At 40.2% G+C, this 27,085-nt stretch overlaps 1 protein-coding gene across 11 annotated transcripts in view; it reads right to left on the bottom strand.

Moving 5' to 3' along the window:
* Window positions 1–27,085, bottom strand: part of LOC131684641 (uncharacterized) — a 579,369-nt gene that overhangs the window by 106,117 nt on the left and 446,167 nt on the right. For 10 of the 11 annotated variants that reach the window (XM_058967666.1, XM_058967671.1, XM_058967670.1 and 7 more), the window contains one exon: window positions 4,547–4,812. In XM_058967666.1, coding sequence (XP_058823649.1) covers window positions 4,547–4,812 — 266 coding nt within the window. Of the gene's footprint in view, window positions 1–4,546; window positions 4,813–27,085 lie in introns of those variants that run through there. The other variant, XM_058967676.1, reaches the window with a different exon arrangement.

The raw sequence follows: 27,085 nt of genomic DNA, 5'->3' as shown, positions 1-27,085 counted from the left end.
CTATATGTGCTAGAAAAATATTAGGTATGAAAGAGTTAAAATTATTCATATTATTTATCTTATTATTCCAATTTTATTCCTGTTATTTATTTTATTTATTTTTATTTATTTTTTATTAAATGATTACTTTTTCCACATTCACATATTTTATTCAGTTTCTTTATTTTATCAATTCGGATTAGTCAGTTCTCTTTGTCATTGTATGACAGTTTGTTATTTTGAAACAATTTAATTTACTCTCTTAATTTCATCACTTTTTTAATATTGTGTAATTTTCATTTGAGCTAATTTGATTTATTTATTTTATTAATTTGATTTATGTTAATCCATTTTATGAATATCTTTTTTTATTCTTTTGCTTTATATTTATTTTAAATTTTTGTTTGATTTTTCTTTAATTTATTCAGTTTATTCGAAGTGTTATTCGTGCAGGACTCGAAACTATGCTTATCTCACATCTAGTTGCTTGTAAATTTAACGTGGCACACTAATGAATAATACAACAGTGATACGTGTAAGAAATGTCTCATCTCACTGATAGGTGGATTAAATGGTTTTTTAAAACAGAATTTGATTGATTAGTTAACCAATTTTATTAATTCTGTTATCTAAAAAGAATTTTTGACTTATGTTGAACGTGGTGAATTTGGCACCTTTTGCACTTGGTATAATCAATCTGCACAAAACGTTGCATAACGCAGGGCTGTTTTTTGGAACAACATATGTTATAATGATTCGTTATGCAAAATCATGATATTATGACAGATGAACTAAGCGCGGCGTTTCATGGAGCGCGGCCGTTCTTTTCAATCGGGAAAGGCCGCGTGGAATTTTGGGGAAATGCGCTAATACTGAGACATTCACCGAAACGTACACGCCGCACCAACTGCTTACTAAACGCCGCTCTAAGGTTTGCAGCAAGTTTTTTGTGTAACTAGTACTTGTATTTGCTATTTGCAGTAGTAATTAGCCTCCCATTTTGGTTTAACCGCAAAGACAATTTTTAAAACAGAATTTGACTGATAAGTATAACTCATTAAAGCAAGTTTATCAATTCTGTAATCTAAAAAGAACTTTTAAATTTTACTGAACGTGATGAATTTGACACCACTTGCATCTGGTATACTCATCCTTCACAAAACGATGCATAACGAAGGGCTGATTTTTGGAACAACTTGTTTACTCATTCAGCCCTTCGTTATGCAAATTCGCAACATTAGGACAGATAGGCTAAGCGCGGTGATTCATGAAGCGTGGCCGTTCCTTTCGATCAGGAAAGGTCGCATGGAATTTTGGGGAAATGCGCTAATACTACACAGAAAAAAAATATTTTGTAATTTTAAGTTTATTTTCATGCACATGTTTGGAGCATGAATATAAATGTAAAATTAAGTTCCACCAGAAATACACACGACATGTCGTGTTTTCTTCAACGAATTTTATTGTAATTTTACATGTGGATTGAAAATTACAGTTTCTTTAAACGGAAAACCAATGCACTTCAATGTATTTTTACTAGAATATTGCTGTAAGATGAATGGCATGTAATATTACACGGATGAACCTGTAAAATTGTAAGCTTTTTGATGCTCCAATTTAGAATTGCGTTAAAATCAATGCACTAAGCATTAATTTTAATGCAATTTTAAATCAAATTTTTGATTCAATCTTTGTATGTCTACATTCGTATTAATGTACATGTCGTTTAAATTTTATTATTTTTTGGTGTATATTCTTCAAAGGTGAAAGGAAAACATTCAGTTTGATTATTATTCTTGATTAATTTGAAAGTTTTACTTTCAACCTAACAGTAGGCGTTGGTTGTTTTTTGCTAAGAGCGGAACACTCTTACTTTTACCAATATTTATTACTGTGTCTATTGCTGATTTCGTTTTTAGAATCGAGTCGCTCTAGGTTCGCTCTGAGCTGTCACTTTTGTATGGATTTTGTAAATATTAGAGCGAACCTAGGGCGACTCTGATCTGAAACCGAAATCAGCAATATGTCTCCGATTTTTGGAGTTACCGTCAATCCGGCGCTAGCGTAGTCCTGTCACTAAGTTAGTGTTTTGATGAGACGAAGTCGAAACACAAATTCCATAACTAATTTTAAAAATCTTGAAAGCTATCATATTTTGAGATGTTTTTGCTAAGAGCATTTTGATTTAAAATAACATATTCTATAATAAAGTTGCATTTGTCAGTCAATTAATATGAAATTTAAAAACATTTCCAAAGTTGTTGGAAAATCTGTTTACTTATAGCTTCTCCACGATGCAATTACTATTAAAAAGTTTTCTTTCTACTCAGACTTTCGATGACGGAAAAGATTTTTTTAAATTCTTTGTTTTTGTAATTTTACTTCTAACATACACTTTAATTTTTTGAAAATGTGACAACATTTTTCCGCGAAAAAGGATTAATTCGTTGCAATTCATTCTCTGGGGGATTTTATTGTACACAAAGAAATGGTTCTTGATCAATGTGTTCCTGAAATTGGTTGTTTGAAAAATTGTCTTGAGTCAAAATGGCCTACTCGCCTGTGAAAAAGGCTTTCCATACTGGTGGACTATATAAAGTTTCAACTGAATTGAAGATTGTCGGTAATGATTTGGAAAACTTGAATGAATTCCGGTGGAATCACGAAAACCAAATTACTACACTTAAGAGCATTGATTTGTGTATGCAACGAAATGTCTTTGATAATTTATTATTAATGAATTTAACGTTATTTAAATCTTAGAATATTGAGCTTTTCTCAATAGGCTATTCACTGTCTGAAATGTGGAATGTCATTATTTGAAATTATTTTTCGCAGGAACTCAACCGCAACAAACATCACTTGTTCAAGCACATTCTCTTTCTGCAGATTCATCTGACATAACTGTTAATACATTAGTTGGTGTGTGAGAGACAAGAGCAAAAGTAAAATAGATACAGTAAAGGACAAAAAATGAGAACATGGAAAATAATAAGGTGTAATAAATAATATTTCAACCATTCCTCTTAATTTTTCGCAGCGAACAGTAGTAAGCCATCACGGCCCGCAGCTTTTTCCAGCTCTGGGCACCGCCCTGGGTTGTCCCGCTTGATGTTGACTTCTGCAGACCTCCGGCGTCCGAGCCTGACCTACCCCGGTCGCCGTCCACGGCGGATAATTGATTGATCTCATTAATATCGCCATCGTCCTCGGTGGTATCTCGGAGCGATAAACAACGGCGGGGCGGTGGCCGAATCCCCCGATAGGACCCGGTCGAAGATTGGCGTGAAAAAGAGGCCTCATTCCATCGGACCGACGCGCGCCGCTGTTCGGCCTCGTTGAAGCTGTAGCTACGATCTATCGATTGATAGCACTGGCTGGTGGCTGCTGACGAACTGGATGTTGTACGTAGTGTCCGGATGGAATGGTAGCTAGGATGCCGGAGAGGCAACGGGTGGCGGAAGTTACTGGTCGGATCCACCGTCGCCAGGTCATTGCTACTGGAACGGGACGCCAGAGAATTGTTCGGACCGTGTAGAGTCCGGGTGGAAGACGAGCTAAAACTACATACACACAGTGTGGGTGAAGATTTAAATTGACATACGGTAAAACGGCTGCAGATGGGGATAAATTGGGCTGATTTTAGATACCGATATTTTGGCTGTGGGAGGGCACAAAAATATGCTGACCTTTCGGATGATAGACATCGATCCCCGTAAACCGCAAAACACACAATTAGATTGCGGTTGATTGGCAAATGGTACCTGGGATTTCCGGGTCTGCGTACTTTTTCGTCCTTCCACTATCTAATACATTTTCAAGCTAATTTCTACTTGTAGCAAGTTCAGCACAATAAGGGTCGGGAGATTTTCAGTTAGCTACATCATTTTGCTTGCCATCTTGGACGTCCCTAGCTCGGCTACCTACAGGAAAAAGCCTCAGAAACAAGTGACAAAGGTCACCATTTTTGAAGTTGCTAAACAGAGGAAATATTTGACGGGAGAGATCAATTTACATAGCTAAAACGATACGTGGGTAGCAACCGGAACATAATCTGACAGATCACACAATAAACTTCATTAGCAAACTTGACTATAGAACCAGTGCTCTATTCTGTTGTAGTAATTCAACTGAAAGTAGGTATAATCTTTTGCAGAAAAAAATGACATTCCATTGTGATTAATTCCATCCTTTGAGTAAGCATCTCGACACTCGTCGTTTTTCAAAGCTGTCGCAATAACTCCTTCCCGCGGGAAGGAGACATGGCGAGCAATCCATCATTTTCGCTACAGAAATTTGTAGTCGACCTACGTCAGATGACAGAATGTGGGATCTTTTTTTGCTGTCTCCTTCCTTCTCTCTAGTAACGTGACTTTCCCTCTGCTGGCCACTGAACTGCGAGGCATCGCAAAGTCTCTGTCAAATTATGGCGGATGCTAATATTAATTAATTGTTCTCCGCAAGTTACCGCAAAAATAGATCAAACTGAGGGAATGGACGAGATGTGCTCTATGGGACGGTGGAAGGGGGAAGGGCTGGGAATCCGATGGACAGGCAATGAACTTACCGTTGGCCGGAGCTTTTGCTGCCAGTGGATGATATTTGATTGCTGGAATCGTCCTCATCATCGCGGGATGTGGCAATTGATGCCGTTCCAGTGTTGGTTCCCGGTGATAGAAGCGTGGGGCTGAGCAGTGATGAAGTGTTCTCGCCGACTGGGACTACCGCGGAAGAAATACCCCCAATGCAGGATACGGTTGTGTTCGGGTTGGCGCCGGTGGAGATTGTCGCACATGTTGGTAGTAGGGCCGAATTCGGATTGGCCGGGTCCATCTGCAAGTGGTTGGAAGTAGAAAAGGGGGATTGTTTGATTTCTGTCTGGTTTTAATATTAGTTTCCTAGGGTAATAAGACTAAAATAATTAGTAGAAGTAATTGAAAATAGGCTTGATGACGGTACGTCGTCTAATGATACTCTTTGAATAACAATTGACTTGTGTTACGAGATTACCACACTGTATAGTCCAATTATTGAGTTGTTTCTTCTTTTGTTGTTTCTTGTATCGGCGACACTTAAAAGCACACGCGAATATGCAAACGACCACACGGTTATAGAAACGCATTAGCACATGCGAAAATACACACGCTCGAGTACACGCGACATTAAAACGTTTATGCGACCAAACACGTTCATATAGAAACGCTTGTACCCTTCGCGAGAATACAAATTTGGTCACGCATGGAAACATGCAGTTTCGAGCACCCGCAAAAACCTACGCAATCGGTCTCACATACATTAAAACGCTTCGGTGATCAAAACAATATATTGGCAATTACGAATTTATAAACGTGATCACGAATGCGATTATACTAAAGCCCGTTCACACAGGATCGTGAATCGATCATGTCCGAAAGTCCCTACAGAAGGCAGGCTAAGTCCCTGCCTTCCGTCTTCATCAAAATGTACACTAACAGCCTCAGGGCACCATGGGAATATGCAAGCGGTTACACTGTTATACAAATGAATTTATACACACGAAGTTTCACGTGGGGCAGGGGGGCTCAAACCCCTGGACGCTGGTTACCAAGAAAAAGCCGGCACCGAAACCGGAGGTACCGCGGCCTGCGAGGAAGGCCAAGGACAGAGGCGAAGCCTTGTGGTTAAAAACCGACAAGGACAAATACGCCGATGTCCTTAAATCGATGAAAGCGGCCGAAAGCCTCTCGGCCCTTGGGCAGGATGTGCGTAGCGTAAGACGCACCAACACGGGAGAGATGCTCCTGGTGTTGAAGCGAGGCGCACAATCAAGTGCAATATACAAGGCCTTGGCCCAAGAGGTCCTTGGTGAGGGCGCCCAAATCAGGTCGCTAGGTGCGGAAACAACTCTCCAGTGCAAACACTTGGACGAGTTCGCGACCGCAGAAGACGTCGCCGCAGCCGTCAAGGAGCAATGCGGCGTCACAATCGAGCGGGCCTCTGTGCGATTGAGGGACGGACCCTCTGGCACCCAAGTAGCCTACCTCAGGCTACTGAATGCGGATGCCAAAAAGGTAACCGAGAAAGGGAAGCTGAAGATCAGCTGGTCGGTATGCCCTATTAGTATACCCCAGCCGCCTTCAGTGGACAGGTGCTATCGGTGCCTAGAATCCGGCCATAAAGCTTACGAATGCAAAGGCCTAGACAGGAGTAAGCTATGTCGTCGATGCGGCGAGGAGGGGCATAAAGAGCGGGGGTGCACTAAGGCATATAAGTGCCTTATCTGCACCTCTAAGAAGCAAGCCCATAAACATGCTATGGGCGGACCTTCGTGTCCCTTCGGCGAGTTAAATAAGAAGAAGCCGTGAGAGTCACACAGCTAAATCTTAACCATTGTGCAGCAGCCCAACAGCTGCTGTGGCAGTCGGTCTCGGAGTCGAGGACAGATGTCGCCCTCTTATCAGACCCGTACCGCATCCCTGCCGGCAACGGCAATTGGGTGTCGGACGGGTCTGGAATGGTGGCAATCTGTACAACGGGACGGTTCCCGGTTCAAGAGGTAATACACCCCTCCGCTGAGGGTGTGGCGATTGCCAAGATCAATGGTGTGTTCTATTGCAGCTGCTACGCCCCACCAAGGTGGCCAATAAACAGTTCTACCAGATGATCGACAGGCTCTCGTCGGACCTCGTGGGCCGGAAACCGGTAGTAATAGCGGGAGACTTTAACGCTTGGGCAGTGGAGTGGGGCAGCCGCTGTACAAATAGCAGGGGTCAAGCGCTAATGGAAGCGCTTGCGAAACTCGATACTGTGCTAGCTAATGATGGCTCCGCTAGTACATTCCGTAGAAACGGAGTGGAGGCGTGGATTGATGTGACCTTTGCCAGCCCGAGTCTGGCTCCAGGCATGGAATGGAGGGTAGACGAAGGCTACACCCATAGCGATCATTTAGCAATCCGCTTTAAGATTAACTATGGTGTGCAGCATCCGAGGGCGGGAGATCCCTGTCAGGTACGCGGGTGGAAGTCCAATCACTTCGACAGCGAAGCTTTCACCGCGGCCCTGGGACTGGAGGCCAACACCGACAGTCTAAGCGGGGATGCGCTGGTAGCTGTTCTATCACGCGCGTGCGACGCCACTATGCCGAGAAAAACACTGCCAAGAAACGGTAGATGCCCGGTATACTGGTGGAGTGCCGAGATTGCAGCTCTACGGTCAGCCTGTCTCAGAGCTAGACGTAGGATGCAAAGAGCTCGCACCGAGGATGCAAGAGAGAACCGCCGTGAAGTGTTTCGAGCTGCGAAATTGGCCCTTAACAAGGCTATTAAGAGCAGCAAGAGAGCGTGTTTCGACAACCTGTGTGAGAGTGCCAACGCGAATCCGTGGGGTGACGCCTACCGGATTGTGATGGCCAAGACCAAAGGGGGCTCCTCACCCCCAGAACGATCTCCGGACCGGTTGGCAACGATTATCGAAGTACTCTTCCCGTCTCGAGCCACAAGCCCCTGGCCACCTGCACTACGAGACAGTGCGGGCACGGTCGAAATGGTGGCTCCAGTGACGAATGAAGAACTACTCGCAGTGGCTAAATCCCTAGCAATGAACAAAGCTCCAGGGCCGGATGGAGTTCCAAACAACGCTCTCAAGGCAGCGATCATAGCGAACCCGAACATGTTCAGGCTAGCTATGCAGAGATGCCTTGACGAGTGCCGTTTCCCCGATAGATGGAAAAGGCAGAAACTGGTGCTGTTGCCGAAGCCCGGGAAGCCGCCAGGCGACCCATCGGCGTACAGACCAATCTGTGTGATAGACACGACTGGCAAACTGCTTGAGAGGATCATCCTCAACAGGCTCACTCCGTACGCGGAAGGTACGGACGGTCTGTCAAGCAACCAGTTTGGCTTTCGGAAGGGTAAGTCCACAGTGGACGCTCTTAACTCAGTGATAAATACTGCCGAGATAGCGATCCAACGAAAAAGGCGAGGTATTCGATACTGTGCGTTAGTGACACTTGACGTGAAGAACGCATTCAACAGCGCAAGCTGGGATGCCATCGCGCTCTCGTTACACCGGCTTAGCCTACCGGTGGGTCTGTATCGGATCCTGGAAAGTTACTTCCAAAACCGCGTACTGATATATGAGACCGATGCCGGTCAGAAAAGGGTTCCGATTACCGCCGGAGTCCCGCAGGGCTCGATCCTAGGCCCGGTGCTATGGAACCTCATGTATGACGGGGTTCTGAGACTGAAGTTCCCTCCTGGGGTCAAGATCGTCGGCTTTGCCGACGACGTAACCTTGGAGGTCTACGGGGAGTCAATTCCTGAGGTAGAACTAACCGCAGAACACGCGATTAGCACGGTGGAGGAATGGATGAGCGCGAGAGGCCTGGAGCTCGCTCATCATAAGACGGAGGTAGTTATCGTCAACAACCGCAAGTCGGCACAACATGCAGTTATCCATGTGGGAGAAGTCGCGATCACTTCACAGCGAAGTCTGAAGTCTCTCGGAGTCATTATAGACGACAAGCTGACCTTCGGCAGCCATGTCGACTATACGTGCAAGAGAGCGTCGACTGCTGTTGCGGCACTATCGAGAATGATGTCCAACAGCTCAAAGGTGTGCGCCAGTAGACGTAGGTTACTGGCAGGCGTTGCCGTATCTATCCTCAGGTACGGCGGCCCGTCATGGTCAAGAGCACTGAGGGTAACCAGTTACCTACAGAAACTGGAGAGCACCTACCGCGTGATGTGCCTCAGAGTGATATCTGCCTACCGCACGGTATCACACGATGCATCCTGCGTGATAGCGAGCATGATGCCAGTCGGGCTGGTCATTCGGGAAGATGAGGAGTGCTTTGAGCTACGTGGAAATAGGGGAGCCCGCGAGCGCACCAGGGTGACCTCGGTCGCCAGATGGCAGCGTGAGTGGGACAACTCCTCGAAAGGTAGGTGGACCCACCGGCTGATACCTAGCATATCGAGCTGGGTGGGAAGACCCCATGGGGAAGTTCACTTCCACCTGACACAATTCCTGTCAGGCCATGGCTGTTTCCGTCAGTACCTCCACAGGTTCGGACACGCGGAGGTCCCAGTCTGCCCGGACTGCCCAGGTGTAGACGAAACTGCCGAACACATACTGTTCGTATGTCATCGGTTCGACGTCGAAAGAAGAGCAATGCTTGACGTCTGTGGCTGGGACACAACCCCGGATACCCTTATTCAGCGGATGTGTCAAACGGTGGAGAAGTGGAACGCAGTCTCGGCTGCTACCATCCAGATTGCCAGTAGGCTACAGGTAATCTGGCGAACCGAGCAACAGACGGCGGGCACGGCTAACTAGTGATTGGTTAGTTGGAGCGAAAAAGGCCAAGCGCAAAATAAGAGAGTGAATGGTCTGTTCATGCCGAGGTAGGTTGGCGCAGCGAATGGCAACCGCGTAAGGGGTAAACCCAGCCACCCCGAAGCAAGACAGAAGAGTGAGTGTATAGGCGTATAAGTGGACTGCCTCATGCCAAGACGGGAGGGTCGTAGCGTAGTATGTTGGAACTAAGCTATCGATGCCTCATGGCGTGGCAGAGGAGTGAAAGGGTGAGCATCCAAGTCAGTCTCACACTGCATGTTAAGGGTGAGCATAAAAGTCAGCCTCACAGGTTGGTAGCAAGCAAGGAATGAAAAAGGTGAGCACAAAAGTCAGCCTCGCATGGTATGTCAGAAGTGGGGCCTAAGAAAAATGTCCCACATGGGATGCCAGAGGGAGTGACAAAGGTACAATAGAGTGGCACGATTGAGAGTGAATCAGGTGATAGGGTGAGCACACAAGTCAGCCTCGCATGGAACGTAAAAGGTGAGCACAAAAGTCAGCCTCATGTGGGAGTGTTTGAGAGTGAATCAAAGTGCGATTGAGAGAGCACCCAAGTAAGCCTCATACAGGATGTATGAACGCGTGAGTGAGAGTGAATGAGTACATTTAGTACAGCCATCCCCCCAGAAGTAATACCGAGAGGTAGTTCCTGGGAGGAATGATGGCGGAGCCCAATGGAGTTTAGTCGGTATTAATGGCTGGTCACCATTCGAGTCCGACACGCCCCCAGTGCACCCCGTGCGGTAGATTGGACCCTACCAATAGCACGTGTACTGGGCTAGGACATAAAGGTCTTCTCCATTGTAAAAAAAAAACACGAAGTTTCGTTTACGCGACACACACGCCTATACGAATAAACCCTTTTATCATATAAACGCTTGGACCTTGCGCGATAATACAACCCTCGATACAAGCGCGAACATGCAATTGCGATCACCTACGAATTTATCAATGCGGTTTTTTGTGAGATTATCCCCCACCATCGGTCTTAGTAATTTGCTATATTGCCGGCAACTCTAGTGATATGGGGGAATTCATTCTCTTCTAGCATCTGAACCGTGCACTCTAAATTAAACATCAGATTTGCGATTCACACAAACATTTAAGGACACACCAGAATAGGCAAATGACTGCACAGGTATACAACTGGAACTGTACACACGCCACATTCAAACGCTCACGGAATCATGCCCGTTATCATACAAACACTCGAGTCCTTCGCGATCATCTACGCACACCGCGAACTCGTAAACCTGAAAATGACTCGGTGATTCGGTGAAAGTTTTACGCGATCTCAAGCGCGAACCCTCTTGTCCACGTGACCATGAAATTTCCACGTTCTCACATCTTAACCTGTACGGCTCAATATCTCAAGTAACATTTTAAGTTTTATAGCATGTTACAAGTACCATTAGAGTTTTATGAGCGGCGATAAAACTTCAATAAAACTTTGAATGCTACTGTAATTGGCCTTAAGAGGGTTCTTTACTCTCGAGGCCTGGAACTAAAAGGTATCCCACGTCAAATTGCATCACGGAAAAAACGCTGAAGAAAATTACCTAGTGGACCGATCCTTTTCAAACTTTCTGTCAATAAAATATAACCCATTAGTAATCTTTTGGCATATTTATTTCATTAAACTTCAATACAATAACTCCACTCATTAGGTTCTGTACAACATCTGGTTGCAGCTTCTTCTATACGTAAACCAAGTTTCTCTCCATGTCTTCCTCAGATTAGACCTCTTTAGGATGCTTCCATAGTGCTTGCTTCATAATTGCACAGTATTTTTAGATGGGCTTTAGTTCAGGTGCGTTTGGGGCAGGGGATAATATCCTGGGGTACGAAAGTGACCCCGTTGACCTCGTATCACTCCGGGACAACGTTTGAATAGTGGTACGAAGCTAAACCCGGCCAGAAAAACGTAGGGCCTTAGTGTTGTTTTGACAGAGGAAGCAGACACTTCTGTAGACACTCCTTGAGGTAAATCTCCCCGTTTACAGTCCTGGTAGTCACGAACGGCGCACTTTCCATATGATCAGATTGCTTACCAAATCAATTATTTATTGGCGAACTTTGAATGTTTTTGCTTCCTTATATTCTCCGGAACATCAAGCTTGTGCTGGCGGTGAAGAACAGTAACCCCGAAAGCTGCCGAAGTAAATCTCATCATTCATGATGAAACTATGAGGCTTCATCAGCATCTGGGTGTACAGTTTCCGGGTCAGTTACTTTTCCACCGTACTTTGCTGTTCGTCACGATTTGGAGCATTCTGCACTTTGCACTTACGCAGTCCCTCCCGTTCATAGGCTCTCTGAACGTAAGATTTGAACAGGTTCAACTTTTCGACCTCATTACTCACCGGAGCATTGAGATTCCACTTAAAGGCTTTCACTATACGATTGTGATCCGGATCACTAATAGAACATCCATTCTGACCGCAATTTCTCCTATCGTTCGATTTAATAGTAACATTTTTAAGGGGTTAGATTGCTTACCAAATCAATTATTTATTGGCGAATTTTGAATGTTTTTGCTTCCTTATATTCTCCGGAACATCAAGCTTGTGCTGGCGGTGAAGAACAGTAACCCCGAAAGCTGCCGAAGTAAATCTCATCATTCATGATGAAACTATGAGGCTTCATCAGCATCTGGGTGTACAGTTTCCGGGTCAGTTACTTTTCCACCGTACTTTGCTGTTCGTCACGATTTGGAGCATTCTGCACTTTGCACTTACGCAGTCCCTCCCGTTCATAGGCTCTCTGAACGTAAGATTTGAACAGGTTCAACTTTTCGACCTCATTACTCACCGGAGCATTGAGATTCCACTTAAAGGCTTTCACTATACGATTGTGATCCGGATCACTAATAGAACATCCATTCTGACCGCAATTTCTCCTATCGTTCGATTTAATAGTAACATTTTTAAGGGGGGGGTGGTATAAGGGTTTCAGCGTGCAAAAAACACACTTTTTCGTGAATTTTTTTAGAATTTTGCGTAAAGCAAATTGATCAAAACTTATGTACATTATAATACATCATTTGAATAACATGCTGTAATTTTTCTATGCAAAAACATCGACAGACGACTGGGTGACTAAGCTTTTTGTAGAACGTCTCTGAAAAAACATGATTTGCGGTGTTACCTGCCATTCCAAAACTACTGAACCGATTTCTTTCAAACTCTGCATACACATTCTATGTAAAAATACCTAACACCTACGTTGAGTTTTTTAGATAAATACACGACTCATCGTTGATTGCACGATACCGAGTTGTTTTACGATGTCCCGATGAGATAATTCGCGACGTTGCTTTTCGGGTGACGCCATTTTTTAAATTTTCGAAAAAATGTTTGCGATAAAAATACAATGAAAACAATACACTGTAAACTACTTCAACCCAAATTCCGTTGAGAAGGAAAAATTGAAATAAAATTTATCGAGAAAACGCTATTTGTGGAGACGAAGAATTGTGCGACTCATCTTATCTCGGAAAAATTGGATATCGGATAGGCTTAGTCTAGCGTGAGTGAGTGAGAATTACAACGCCTGGATGTGGGACATCCTTAACCAACGCGAACATAAATCGATAATGTCCGGAAACCGCTACCCTCGGTCTTTGCAGCCTTGGACCATGCCTATAAACTCTCGAGCCCTTCGCAATCAACCACGCAAATCGAGCACTAGCAAATAAGAAAACGATCCGGTGAGTCAGTGAAAGTTTTAGCATCTATATATTGATAGACGCGAACTCAAGCGCCAACATGTAAACGCTCGTTTCCACGCGACTATAAAATCTCCACGTTACCACATCTTAACCGTACACTCAAGCTCGCAGAACCATGGCAGAATAAAATTGGCCTTAAGCAGTATTGTAGCGGGTGACGTTTCCCGTCTCGCCTGCAAATGTAGTGAGTGATTCTGACAGAGAGCCCTTCCCAGAATCCAGCTCTACAGCTCCAATTGGATCACGGTTAGTAAGGAGATGTACGGAATTTCACGCCGGCAGGTTTTCAAAGCTTCCACGATTGGAAGTTTAACTCCCACAGTTTTAAACCATTTATGTTAAATTGTTTGGATTATGAGTATGAATTCGATTAATGCTTTTTGTTACATTTAATTCAACGGAATTTTTTAGTCTTTTTTTTCAAACTCTTTAGATACGCTGGTTTTCTCCTGGCTGAAACTTACCACATCATTTAAAACGGGTTAAACCGGTTTAAAAAGACAATCTGGAAACGATTACAAATAATGTGCTAAGCTTACGGCCATTAGTATCGGTAGGATCATTGCGCTCGTTGCACTAGACATTTCTCGTGCACTGTAACGCGGAGTATGTCGGAACGAAAGGTCAAGTCTCTGACTAACGTTTCTTTAGGACTTTTCCTTTCATTGTTCTAATTCGCTAAGCTTAGCCGACTGGCACTGAAGACTCCAGCAACCTCAAATTCATTTCCTACCTTACAAAAAGTACATAAAGTAAAAAAAGCAGAAAGAAACTTGAAGCCAATTGAGGCTATCGGTCCTTAATCTTCGAGTTCATTGCTGTTTCATGGCACTTTTCCACTTTCCATGCTAACCGGATTGAAGAAACAAACTGGTTCAACTAAAATTAACACCCACTCGTGCTGTAAATCAGCAGCTGGCTGCAAATGTGCCGAAGAATCTGTGGAAAAAGCCCGACCACCGCCATTTAATCCGCTTTTCCAGCAAAACAAGGCAACAGGCAAAAACAGCGCCGCCTGCGGAACGGCGAGACTGAAAGCTGAAACTATTCACCAGCTACCCAGGAGCAATGTGCTGTATCCAATAGGTTTGGGGTGAACGTCATATTTGAAAATATTAGCTACAGAAAAAATCGAAGAAATTATATGGAAATCAAAATTTACTACGTTTTGAATTTACAAAAGTCGAACGAGAGAGCAATAGTACTGCCTCACCTGTATAGAATCCACCAAATTGACCCAGGAGGACTCAAAACGAATGATGACCGGCAGCGGTAGAGGATGAGGAGGAAGAGGAGCACAAATGTTTTGAAGCGAGATGTGAAAGCACTTAAGGAATTTGAAAGACTATCCGGTACCGAGAAGTTTCTATACTTTGTAAAGCTTTACGAATTTGTGGTTTTCCAAATGAAAAGGCTAAACACGTTGCTTGAGGCACTTACCGTTAGGTACCTTCCCTGGAATATGAATGAAAACGAAACAGATACTATAGTAAGGCAATTAGGTTCCGTTAGATGCTACGACAATGTAGGGCAATGATCTTATTTTCGCCATGTTTGTACTATCGCCCTATTCATTTAAAGCCGTTGGTTATAGAGATGGGCGAACCGATTCAGTTTGGAGAGCGAATAGTGCACGATTCACTCACTAAACTGAATCGACTCTTTTGATCGATTCAGTGATTCATTTCAGTACTTTGAAAAATGTTTAAGAAAAAAGGGAAAAATATATTTATTAGGCGTTAAGGCGAGATGGGTATGGGGGTGCGTTTTTCAGCGTGAAAAAAACACCTTTCGAGATTTTTTTTAGAAATTTGGGTAAACCGAATGGATCAAAACTTTAGTACATTATATTGTATCATTTTAAGAACATAAATATCGACAAGCGGCTCAGCGCCGAAACTTTTTGTAGAATGTCTCTGTAAAAACACGATTTGCGGTATCACTGTCACTCAAAAACTACTTAACTGATTTATTTCAAACTTTGCACACACATTCTTTGTATAAGATACCTCACCCCTACGTTGAATTTTCGAGATAATTTTTCAATTTAGACAGTTTTGTACTCATTTGAAATAAAAATGCTATTTTTCACGAAAAATTCTACGCTTTTCAAGATTGGTTTCTCTTTTGAAATTACAACTATTATTAAGTATAAATTAGTTATGAGTTGATATTTCAATCCGTGTACGACAAACAGAGCTCATGTGTTCATCGTGTTCGTTTATTTTAGAGTGATTCATAATCATGGCAAACTCATTCGGTTCTTTTTGGTTCTCGTTAAGTTTATAATAAATTGTCACTCCTTCAGTGAATCGCAGTTCTTTAAAAAAGAATCACTGATCATTCACTCTTTTTGAAGAGTCGATTCTTTTGATCGATTCGCGATTCACTCGCCCATCTCTAGTTGGTTAGAGTAGCGTCTGTCATCATTGTTCAACGCATTGAGTCAAATTGTAGCGCAAAATTAGGGACACTCGATTCGAGTTCTCGTTGCACTCAAACACGTGTATTTCACGGTTTTTAGCGCATTTGTGTTATTAACTTGGTTCTTAACAACGAAGCAAAGCTGTTGATGCCAATCTGCAGGCATTCCGTCGAATATAGGCCGCGTAATTAAGTAATCAGTGAGGCACCTTCCTTAATATGGTGAAAATAAGTACTTCACCTGTATTGCCGGATAGAGCAGAAGCATAAAACAACGACACAGAACACGAGTTTCGAGTTAAAGCAAATTTTCAAACAAGGTTTTGCCCTTGTCACAAATTAAGCTTTTCATTCACTTCAACGATAACTTCTTATACAAAACTTGAAAATTTTATATTCAATGTACCATTGAGTGCACCAGGTTAGTTTTGGGCTTTAACTGAATATTTATCATTTAGTTTGAATCATCGACATCAATCACTAATCCAACGTTTTATTGTTCTATGACTGAATGTTTTGCACATATTCAGATTGCTCGATCTTAGGCCGTCATTCTTCAGTCTTCCTGTATTTTTGTCATATGCCAACTTTCGCCGAAAGAAAGTGTGTCACCTTCTGCAAACTCTATCACCTTTTCCAGCTTCTAAGAATCCGTATTTTGCCATAGTCGCATCAAAGGACATCTCGCAGTCTGCTGCCTGTCCGGCTTCAACAAGCGGGATGGTATTCAACGTTTGGCAGTAAGGTTTTTGTTTTTGAAACGCAAAGAATTCCTTTAAGAATGAATCAATCGAATTAATCAACATTGAGTTCTGCAAGATGACGACACGAATGAACTCATAATGAATGAACCTCATGTTTGAAAATTCTCGGTGGTTTGTTTGCTTTGTCAGTTGATTACTTTACGCTGACCTCACAAATGAACTGAGTGTTCATTTTTGACAGTTCGCTTGTACTGTTCACATGGACGTAGAATTTTTTTTACGATTTTCTTCGAGCGAATCTAATCGTCCACAAATTTTTCTAAGTCCATGTAAACAGTACAAGCGAACTATCAAGAAAAGTGAAATTAACTGTGCCAGTAAAGAACCTAGTTGCGTGACTTCGAGTGCAACGGGTGCTCATCTGTCACATTCGAACTCACGTAACTCCCATGTAAACAAACCACCGAGAATTGTCAAACGAAGTTCATCCAGCTCATTTCGTGGGGTTATGTCGATTGGTGTAAAACCTAATTGTCCGTTCTACCCATCACACATTTTTGTAAACGTTCGCATTTATCCACACATAAAACAATTGACCTGTTTTTTCGACGAAACCAATACACCTTAAAATCGAATAAATGAAAATTAAATCCTAATGAAGATGCATTACTGATTTTCAATGTTTTGACCTTTGACACTTAATATTCATGGGCTACTAAGAGTTTATTCATGATTGGGTACACATATAATTCATTTGAATTTTTACCTATAACAACTGCATGGGTAAAGCAAATACAAATACAAATTTGTATTTGGACAAAGCTTTAAATAAAAAATTCTGTATCTATATACGATAAAATAAACAAAAATCTGTTTTAATCCACCTAATAGTGCAATTGTGCCTTTCTCATTTGTCTAAACTGATTTTGATTTTTATTTCCGATTTTCCATATATTTCACCATAGAAATTTCTAAACTCTTGTGAGTGAACCAGAGCTATAGGAAAATGCTTCTATTTGGCACATGGTTTATGGAGCTAATTACTGGTTGATTTAGGAATGTTCCGAAAAAAGTTCAATAAGTTACCGGTGTAATAGACAGATTTTGAAACATGGACCCACATATAAAACAGCAAAACTTGGAAAATCCACAAAAATTACATAAAAGAGATTTCAGTGTATATTCAGTGTATATTTCCAAACTCTTTCAAAATGGTATTTAACTTCAAAACTCTTGGGCCCCTATTGGAATTTTTTTTCAGAAACGTGGTAGTTTTCGAAATATTTTAAATTTTGTTTTAACAATAAAATCATCTTGTTTTATTACGATCTTTTCATAAGTTATTCGTGTTTCTCCATCAACAACAATTGGTTTCTAGAAAGGCCCATAAAATTTCCTGTAATTCTCCCTTTGACATCAAGGCTATATTGTAAACCATTTGAAAGCAAACAAAATATTATTTAACTATAGGGTCTGATGATTAGACTATATAATTGAATCATATTTTGGTTGTTTTCAAGTAGAAAAGGTCGTAATAAAATAAAATAATTGTGTTGTTAAAACAAAATTTAAAATATCTCGAAAACTACTACATTTCAGAAAATTTTTGTTTTGAGTATTTCGATTTAAAATAGTGTATAGAATCATGTTCAAAAAGAAAATTGCATGATGGACTAAAAATAGTATGATTTATGAAAATATGTCAAAAGTCGTTGTTAGGAAAACTTTTTCATTGAAAGCTTCTCCATGATCTAAATACACTGAAAAAGTTTCTTTTACGTCTTTGTAACGATAAACATTAGATTGTTGACATTTTATGATGGGGTAACGCGAATAACTTTTAAAAAGGGCATAATTGCACAAATTAATTGGTTTTGTTGGAGCAAGATTCCAAATATCTCGACAACTATCGCATCTTCCAAAGATTTTTGTAAAAATGCATTTTGATTTAAAATGACACTTAGAATTATACTCTGTAATAAAATTACAATTTTGTATGTCAATTAGCATGAAATTTAAAAACATTTATAAAATTATAGTTAGAAAAGCTTTTTTACCGATAAGTTCTTCATCATGCACTCACATTGAAAATGCTTCTTTTCTCTTCAGATTTTTGTTGACAAAATATAAAAAAATAAAAGGTGGGTTCTTTTTTTGCAATTTTGGTTTATAACACAAATTTTTTATTTTGTGAAAAATGACACAACATTTTTTGAGTGTATATTTCAATCGTACAGAGGCATTCATTCCTTGTAGTTCGTTTTCAGATAGTTTTGCTGTATAAAATACAGTACAGTTTCGACCCGTTTTTATAAACTCCCGGTTTAATGCACCCCCGATTTTATGAACTTTTTGTGCCCGATTTCATCAATCTCCTGTGACTTCATACTTTTTTACCAGCAATTCAGGTCTACAATCTTACCGGTTTTAGGTCCTGCATTGTTAGGTAGCAGTCAAAATGTAGGATAGTTTACCCAATTTTGGAACTATTTAAGGTCGATGAACTAGAATCACATTTTGCTTGAATTCTCAAAACAAAAGTATCAAGGCCTTGTGTTTTCATGATAAACGGACACACTTTCACATATTATCCGTTGGAAACATAACGATTGGAAGAGATGTCGTATGTAATAAGTATTGTATATTTAGTAATATTATGCTGTCTGTGAATACCGGTCCGAGGTTACAATTTGCCGTATATTTGTGTCAGAGACTGTGATGTCTGATCTATAGTTTATCCAATCCTATAAAACGATCTCGTGTCGGCGCGCTTTGGTCATAACTAAACAAACTTCGAATTGAATCAGCTATGTCTTGTACCTGTTCTCTGTGTTTAGCTCCTGTGCCATCCAAGCGAATTGATCTATTCATTTGGTCGGTGTTAAGTCAGACCGGACTAAGTGACAAAATATTCATTTCGAGAAAATTGAGTTTAAAGTTTGCATCGCAGCATCCTTTACATTATGATTGGAAATTAATTTTTACTTGTTTATTGTTACATATTTCATATCTGGCAAAAGTCGAATGTAGCTGACTAAATTGTTTATCCAGTTCTATCATTATCTCATTTTTTGATGTTTTGCGACTTAGTCCGGTCTGACTTAACACCGACCATTTGTAAGTAGGAACACACCAACCAGTCCTTACCAACGAGAATTGGTCGTGCCAGTCGAAAGTCACAGACCTAGACTCAAACCGCCCATTTCCATAACAATAAGTGTGCCGGTTCATTGATCTTTGATATCCGATACGGAATATTGTTTGATGATGAAAACCCCTAAAAAATATCAAACCTGTTTGTCCCATTGTTGAAATTATACGCATAACTGTTCCACTAATAAAATAACCAAAAAAGGAAATATTAACTTTGTGGAAAGAGACAGTTTTATTAATTAAGATATGGATACGATATTATTAACTACAATAGTGAGATCGATCCTGTAAAATTATTCATCACTGTCGTCGCTTCCAAAAATTTAAAACATGGCGCGCTCATCCATTTCCGATTTTAGTAAAACTTGAAGTGGCCCGCTTAAACAGAAAGTTCTCACACACTTTCGTAAACAAAATGAATAGACAACATCATTTGTGTGTATGGTGGCTGGACCAATATGTTCAGAATTATTCGATTTCTATCAGATTTCCCCAATGAGCATTTTTCATAAAATTTCCCGAAAATTGAATTTTTCTGACGAAAAACTACACTAGAAACGTTTAATATGAACAACATTTTAGACGGTGAAACTTTATTTGATCCACCGTTTCTATTCTGATCGCTAATTTAATCTTCATCTTCAATCGCCTTTTTCTTAGTTGTCAGTTTTGGAACATAGGCGTAGAATGGCAGTGTACTACCAACGCTCTGTGTTTAAGTAATAAAAGAATAATTTTTTACTTCGACAAGCATGTCACTCGTGTCAGCGTATCGATCATCGTATTCGTAACTGCGACACATTTCTCAAACTAACTCCTGCCGAGCGTCTCAAGCTTGTCGAAGTAAATAATTTATGCAAGTGCTGCCTAACCGGTCACGGCAAGTGGCCATGCAGAACGAAGCGTACATGTGGTATAGATGATTGCAAGGAACTTCATCATAAACTGTTGCATGCACCTAAGCAGGGCCGGCGGAAAGCGTGGGTAGTATGGGTTGTACTACCCACTCGAAAATAATCGAGTGGGTAATTACCCACTCGAAATTTTGAACCATTTCAAAACATTTAGGTGTCCAACGCATGTATCTCGCACTACACACATTTGAAACCATCGATGTACCACAATTTCATTTGCATAAACGAACGTGATTTAATGTGAATGAAATGTAAGATTGTGCATTGCGAAAAGGAAAAAAAATCCTTACTAATGGAACCCTCACCCTATGCTTTCTACCCACTCGGGCGTAAAGTGTTTCGCCGCCCCTGCGCCTAAGCCCAAATCGTCGGATAAAGTTCCTGAACCAGGACCACCGGCGGTTATATCCGCACATTGCACTAACAAGACGACTTCTCTTTTCAAAATAATTCCGGTAGTTCTGAGCAACAAGGGCAAATCGGTCACCACCTTTGCATTCCTAGACGATGGATCTAATTTAACGCTGCTGGAGAACGCTTTAGCCAGTAAACTTGATCTTGGCGGAATTGAAGCCCCTCTCTGCTTACAATGGACAAGTAATGTAACCAGAAATGAGTTTTCGAGAGTACAGCTAACAATTCGGGCAGTCGATAATGAATCAGAATATGTACTGCAAGACGTTCGTACTGTAGACAATTTAGGTTTACCCAAGCAAACTCTAGATTATCAAGAACTTTCGCAGAGATTTGCATTTCTACGAGGTCTTCCGATACAGAGTTATGCAGAAGCAGTACCAGGTATTTTGGTCGGGGTGGACAACGCGCGGCTCATGCTGCCACTGAACAAACGAGATCGACGTGATACGGAGCCAATAGCTATTAAGACACGTTTGGGATGGACTATGTTTGGCGGCCGCCGCGAGTCTAATGGACCAGAGAGGCTAATGGTACACATCTGCAACTGCTCAGCGAACCGTGAACTAAATGACTTAGTAAAGGACTATTTTGCGATGGAAGATGTAGGTGTCTCTGGATTTGCAGACCCCGAAACCGCAGAAGATCATCGTGTGCGGAAAATTCTACAACAAACAATGAGCCGAACCGAATCTGGAAGATTTGAGACCGGGTTGCTATGGAAAATTGATAAAATCGAATTCCCAAACAGTTTCCCGATGGCCGAGAGCCGCTTGAAATGTTTAGAGCGTCGGCTGCGATTAGACCCGGAACTTCAATACATAGTTGTCGAACAAATCGTCGAGTATCAGGAACGCTTATAAAGCCACTATAGAGGAATAGCAGGGTACCGATCCCCGGAGGGTTTGGTATTTGCCATTGGAAGTGGTTCGGAATCCTCACAAGCCAACTAAAGTTCGCGTTGTCTGGGACGCCGCAGCAACAGTCAGTGGTGTATCACTAAACTCGATGCTATTAAAAGGACCGGATCTATTGAAGCCGCTGGTATCAGTTCTATGCCGTTTTCGGCAACGACAGTACGCGATAGCAGCCGACATACGGCAAATGTTTCATCAACTTCTAGTTCGAAAGGAAGATCGCCAATCACAAAGGTTTCTATGGCGGACTGATCCAACATCCACTCCAGAGATATACGTCATGGGCGTTGCTACCTTTGGAGCTAAATGTTTTCCATGCTCAGCGCAGTATGTTAAGAATACAAACGCAATGGACTATCTAGACCGCTAACCCGAAGCAGCGCTGGCCATTGTGGAGAACACATACGTGGATGACTACCTTGATAGTAAGAGACACGATTGAGAAAGTAGTCAACCTGGCGATAAACGTTCGCCTAATACATGGTAAAGCAGGCTTCGAGATCCGAAACTGGCAATCGAATTCGGAACAAGCTCTAGCACGGGTCGGGGAAGACGACCCTAAGGCCACGAAGAAATTCTCTGCGGAGAAAGTGATAGTGGCTGAACGTATACTGGGGATGATGTGGATCACAAACGAAGATATATTCGCGTTCACCGCACAACTTCGACCTGACCTTCAACCCCTGTTGGATGGCGCTATTATCCCAACTAAACGACAGGTCTTACGAGTTGTTATGAGTCTGTTCGACCCTCTCGGCATCGTATCTACATTTACAGTGCATGGAAAAATCCTTATTCAGGACATATGGCGATCAGGGGTTGGATGGGATGATCCCATCACTAAGGATGATTTCTTAGACTGGCGCTGGGTCAAGAGGACTTCAGAGTTAGATGTAGTGCAAATACTCTTCCAAATTACAAAAAAAATTAAGGGTTGTTTACAAGACACGACCACGATGACATTGAAAATGCAGCCAGTTTTATGAGCAAGCAATATTATCCATGGCAAAATTAAAATCTTAATGTCATCGACTGTTTCAGAACTACACACAGGCATGCTTTTCTTCACTAGAGATAATTGTTGAATTTTTAAATTAAAATTGATAATCTGTAGTTTGACAAATTCAAGTTTTAAAAAAGTTTTATTCAAATCCCCGAAATGTGAACATAAATTAATGATGCTCACAAACAAAACCTTACATCTATCTTTAAATACCTGCTATCAAATAAATGTTTGCAAGCACGATAGAAAAATAACTGGTCATAAATCAAATTATTCGTAAACGAAGAAAGTTTAACATTTGCATCTTTATATATTCAGCGGTTTAATTAACATTAACTCTGAAATGTTCTATATGTGGGGTCCATTGATGGAATCCTGAAAAGGACTATTTGTGGGATGCACAAACACGCGTGCTATGGAATGAAAAGTACTAAACTAAGGGCATTTGGTTTAACAAAAATAACATGCAGAATGGAACAATTAGTCAGCTGCAAAAAAGGTTTGCCATCTTTTCTAACCGCACGCTACTTACATCAGATAAATATTTCGAAATGAAAAGAAACAACCTTTCTCTTCAGCATCTAATATGAAATACTGATAGCTTGAAACGTGACATCGGCTTTTATCACTTTCGCACTGATGATGGAAGGACTTCCTTCATGCAGAATAACGAAAAAATATTTGCGGATTTTTCACATCCTCCAATTTCTATAATATTGCAGATCTTTGGATTTGGTTTGGTTTTCGCCAATTTCAGCATGGCAATATACTTTTAAATAACTGTACATTTTTGTATTGTTTCGGAAGGATAATATTAAACAAATCACTGATTGTTGTAAATTTCAGGTTGTCAATGTACGCGCAAGCAAAACGTAGCGAAATTAGGTTATCGCAGTCATTGTCAGGAATTTTTCAAATTTGTTCATCTTTGTTGGTTATAGCCCTGAAAAGGGCTTTTAATTTACAAAAATAACATGCGAAATGGAACAATCAGTCAGCCGCAACTACGGTTTGCCGTCTGTTTCAGCCGCGCGCTACTTACATCGGATAAATAAATAAAATTGGAAAGAAACAAACAACCTTCCCCTTCAGCAGATAATTTGAAATACTGATAGTTTGAAACGTGACATCGGCTTTTATCACTTTCGCATTGTTGATAGAAGGACTGCCTTCATGCAGAATAACGAAAAAAATATTTGCGGATTCTTTTTAGTACCTAAGAGAAGAGACGACAACAGGCTTCTTGCTCTTCCTAATTTTCTCGACTTGGCCCTGCCGTAAATCTGAAGACAACAAGCGTTCATCGTTGCCAGATTCCCTTTGAATGCTTTTTACAATTGCCGAAAATAATTGTACCTAAAAGATCGCACCTCTACCAAGGATTTACAATGCTAGCTGCATTTAAAAATTAAATTAAATATTTATTCATGTCTCTCTTAACAATACACGTAACTATATCGTCATTCAGGTATTTTATTCAATTTGCACGAAATGTTAATGTGTATGAAAAATAGCCAGAATAGATTCAGCAGCACTGTTTTCCATCCCGATTGTAAATATAATGAACGCTCATGACTGGCAAAATGACCAATCAGAAGCTGGTTCAATATTGAGGTTAGGACTGGATCAAATTAGCTACGCGATTGTCTTCTTTTCTCTTAGTTTAGTACGGCTTTCGCTAGTTAGCAGTGTTGCCACATCCTCCAATTTTCTGAAACATTGCAGAATTTTGGATTATGTTTCCGAAAGATTATATTTAATAAATCACAGGTTTTCACCAATTTCAGCCTGGAAATGTACTTTAAGTAGCTTAAATTTAATTGGAACAAATGTCAGATTGTTGCAAATTTCAGATTGTCGATATACGCGCAAGCTACAAATAACGAATATAAACTGCGCAATTGGATTATCGCTGTCAATGATTGGAAATATTCCAATTTGTTCTTTATTGTTATAGCCTTTAAAAGGGCTTTTAATTTAACAATAATAACATGCAGAATGGAACAACTATTCAGCTTTAACTGAGGTTTGCCAACTCTTCCAGCCGCGCGCTATTTACATCGGATCACCCCCAGCGGTAGCAGTGATCAAATGCAGCACTCATCGCAGCGCATTGTCAACATGCATGACTGCTACTGCTGTTCTTTACGGCCCGACGTTCGAAGGGAGAATGAAGTCGCTCAAGCAGCGTTGCCATTATTTATTTCGGGAAATCCGCAAATTTGATATCACTGGCTGACGTAAAAATCCGCAGGTAATAAAAGCCCTATTTTTTATTTTTTCTACCATTAAGGGCTTTTCAAGCTTTTTACAATCTATTATCATTATGTATGAATAACTTATTTTTCAATTTTCAAATGTTTGACTGAACTACAGGAGCTGTGGAAATCCGATCAGACTTTTATTTAGTTCTGCGCACCAGATATTTTTAAAAAGGAACATTTTAAAAAATCATGAATTGGAAATATAAAAATTTAATTGAATGATGGAAAAATCACAATTAAAACCTAATAAATTCCACAAATAAAACAAAAACAATTCAGATTAAAAAATAAAAGCATCGAAAAATTAAAAAAAAAACCTGAACTGAAAAAATAACCAAAAAGCACAAAAATTTAAGGATGCGTCAATCAAATTCAATCGGGCGGGCATAGCGTAGATAATAAATCGTTTGCCTCGTTCGCAGCTCACTTGGATTCAATTATCAATCTCGCACATAGAGTTAGAGAGTTTTCTAAAGTGATTTTTCTATCCTGAAAAAGGAGGCAAATGACCCTAAGGCTAAAACGTCTATAATCGAAATAAAAACAATCTAACTCAGGAACTCACGAATTTAAAAATCAAAATGCTTCAAAATTTAAGTTAAATGATTTAAAATTTTAGAAATTAAATACTTTAAAAATCTAAAAACTTTGAAAAGTTATTTAAAATTTAAAAAAAATATTAAAATCTGAGGATTTAAAAATTTAAATGGTTCAAAATTTAGAAACCAAAAATTTAAAAAGTTGGAGATTTAAAAATCTAATAAACAATTAAGATATTAATTTTTTTTGTAGGTTCAATTTGAAACTTAAAAATTTACAGGCCTAAACATTTAATTTGAAATTTTTTATGCCTTTATTTTAAAAATTTAAATGCATAAAAATTTAAAAATATAATTGTTACAAAATTTTAAAATTCAAAATATATTTGAGAATTCGAGAAGTTAAACAATTTTTAAAATTTAAAATGTATTTGAGAATTAGAGAAGTTAAACATTTAAAAATTCATAGATTTTAAAATTTGAAGATATGTCAATTGAAAATTTTGTGATATAAAAATTATATCAAAATTTGAGAATTAAAAAGTTTAAAACATAAGATTTAAAGGATTAAACATTCAAAACTTTAAAATTCAAATATTTCAAAGTTCCATTTCTTCTCAAAATTTAAAAATCGGAAATAATAAAATTTGAGAATCCAAGAATTTTGAAATTTAATTAATTGAAAATCAATAAGAAAAATTTTCATAAATTCAAAACAAAAAATTAAATCTTCATAAATTTGATATTAAAGCATTATACTTTCAAAATTATGGACTTTGAAATCTGTAAAGTTTTAAAACTTTAGCGTTTTTAAATTTTAATGCTTAAAAATTTAATGTAATACTTAGCGAATAGTTGAAACAACGAGAAAAGCGGGATCGAAAAAACAATCTCAGTTTATAATATTTTTTATCGAACTTCAACACTTGTATTGTATTGTCGTCGATTAAAAAAAAAGTTACATCGCACACTAACTTAAACCTATTTTTAATTTGAACGATTCTGTACTAATATTAAAATCAAACAAATGATAGACACTGTTGAAGAGTTGACAGCAAACATCCAACGGATTATTCTGGCCGTGCTGCGTGCAATGTGTTGAGCGTAGGAAAAAAATCAATTATTCGGACAGATCTTCCAGGAACGTTGAGGTTTTGCTAGAAGCGCAGGAGAGTCTACGTTGTCTATCAGAAGGCCAAAAATGAAAAGTCGTTGCAAAACGATCCGTCTGTTTCGCAACGTAGGGAGATTGATGAAGGTACAGCGATCTTCATATGGAGGAAGCTGGAAACAATTTTGCCAGGGTAACCGACGAAGTGCAAACCTGATAAAGTTCTTCTGTACCCGTTCGATACGATTAATGTATATGGTGTGATACGGAGCCCAAATAGTAACGCCATATTCTAGAATACTGCGTACCAGTGTAATGCATAGCGCTGCGTTTGATGAGTCCAAACTCGTGTAGAAGTGATTGTGCTGCATTTTTGAATATTCACACTCATTCCGTTTCTGTCACTTCAGTCAATGATCCTATCGACGTCCTTTTGCAATGCACAACATTCTACCATAGTTGTTGTGACACGGTAAATTTTCAGATCATCAGCATACATGACGTTAGAAGACGATAATTCACTGCAGAGGTTGTTCACCTAGAGCACAAATAGAAGAGGTCCGAGATGACTCCCTTGAGGAACGCCAGATGAAATGT

Source organism: Topomyia yanbarensis, chromosome 2, assembly GCF_030247195.1.
Source record: "Topomyia yanbarensis strain Yona2022 chromosome 2, ASM3024719v1, whole genome shotgun sequence".
Taxonomy (NCBI): Eukaryota; Metazoa; Arthropoda; class Insecta; order Diptera; family Culicidae; genus Topomyia; species Topomyia yanbarensis.
This window is presented reverse-complemented; position numbering and strand designations above follow the sequence as displayed.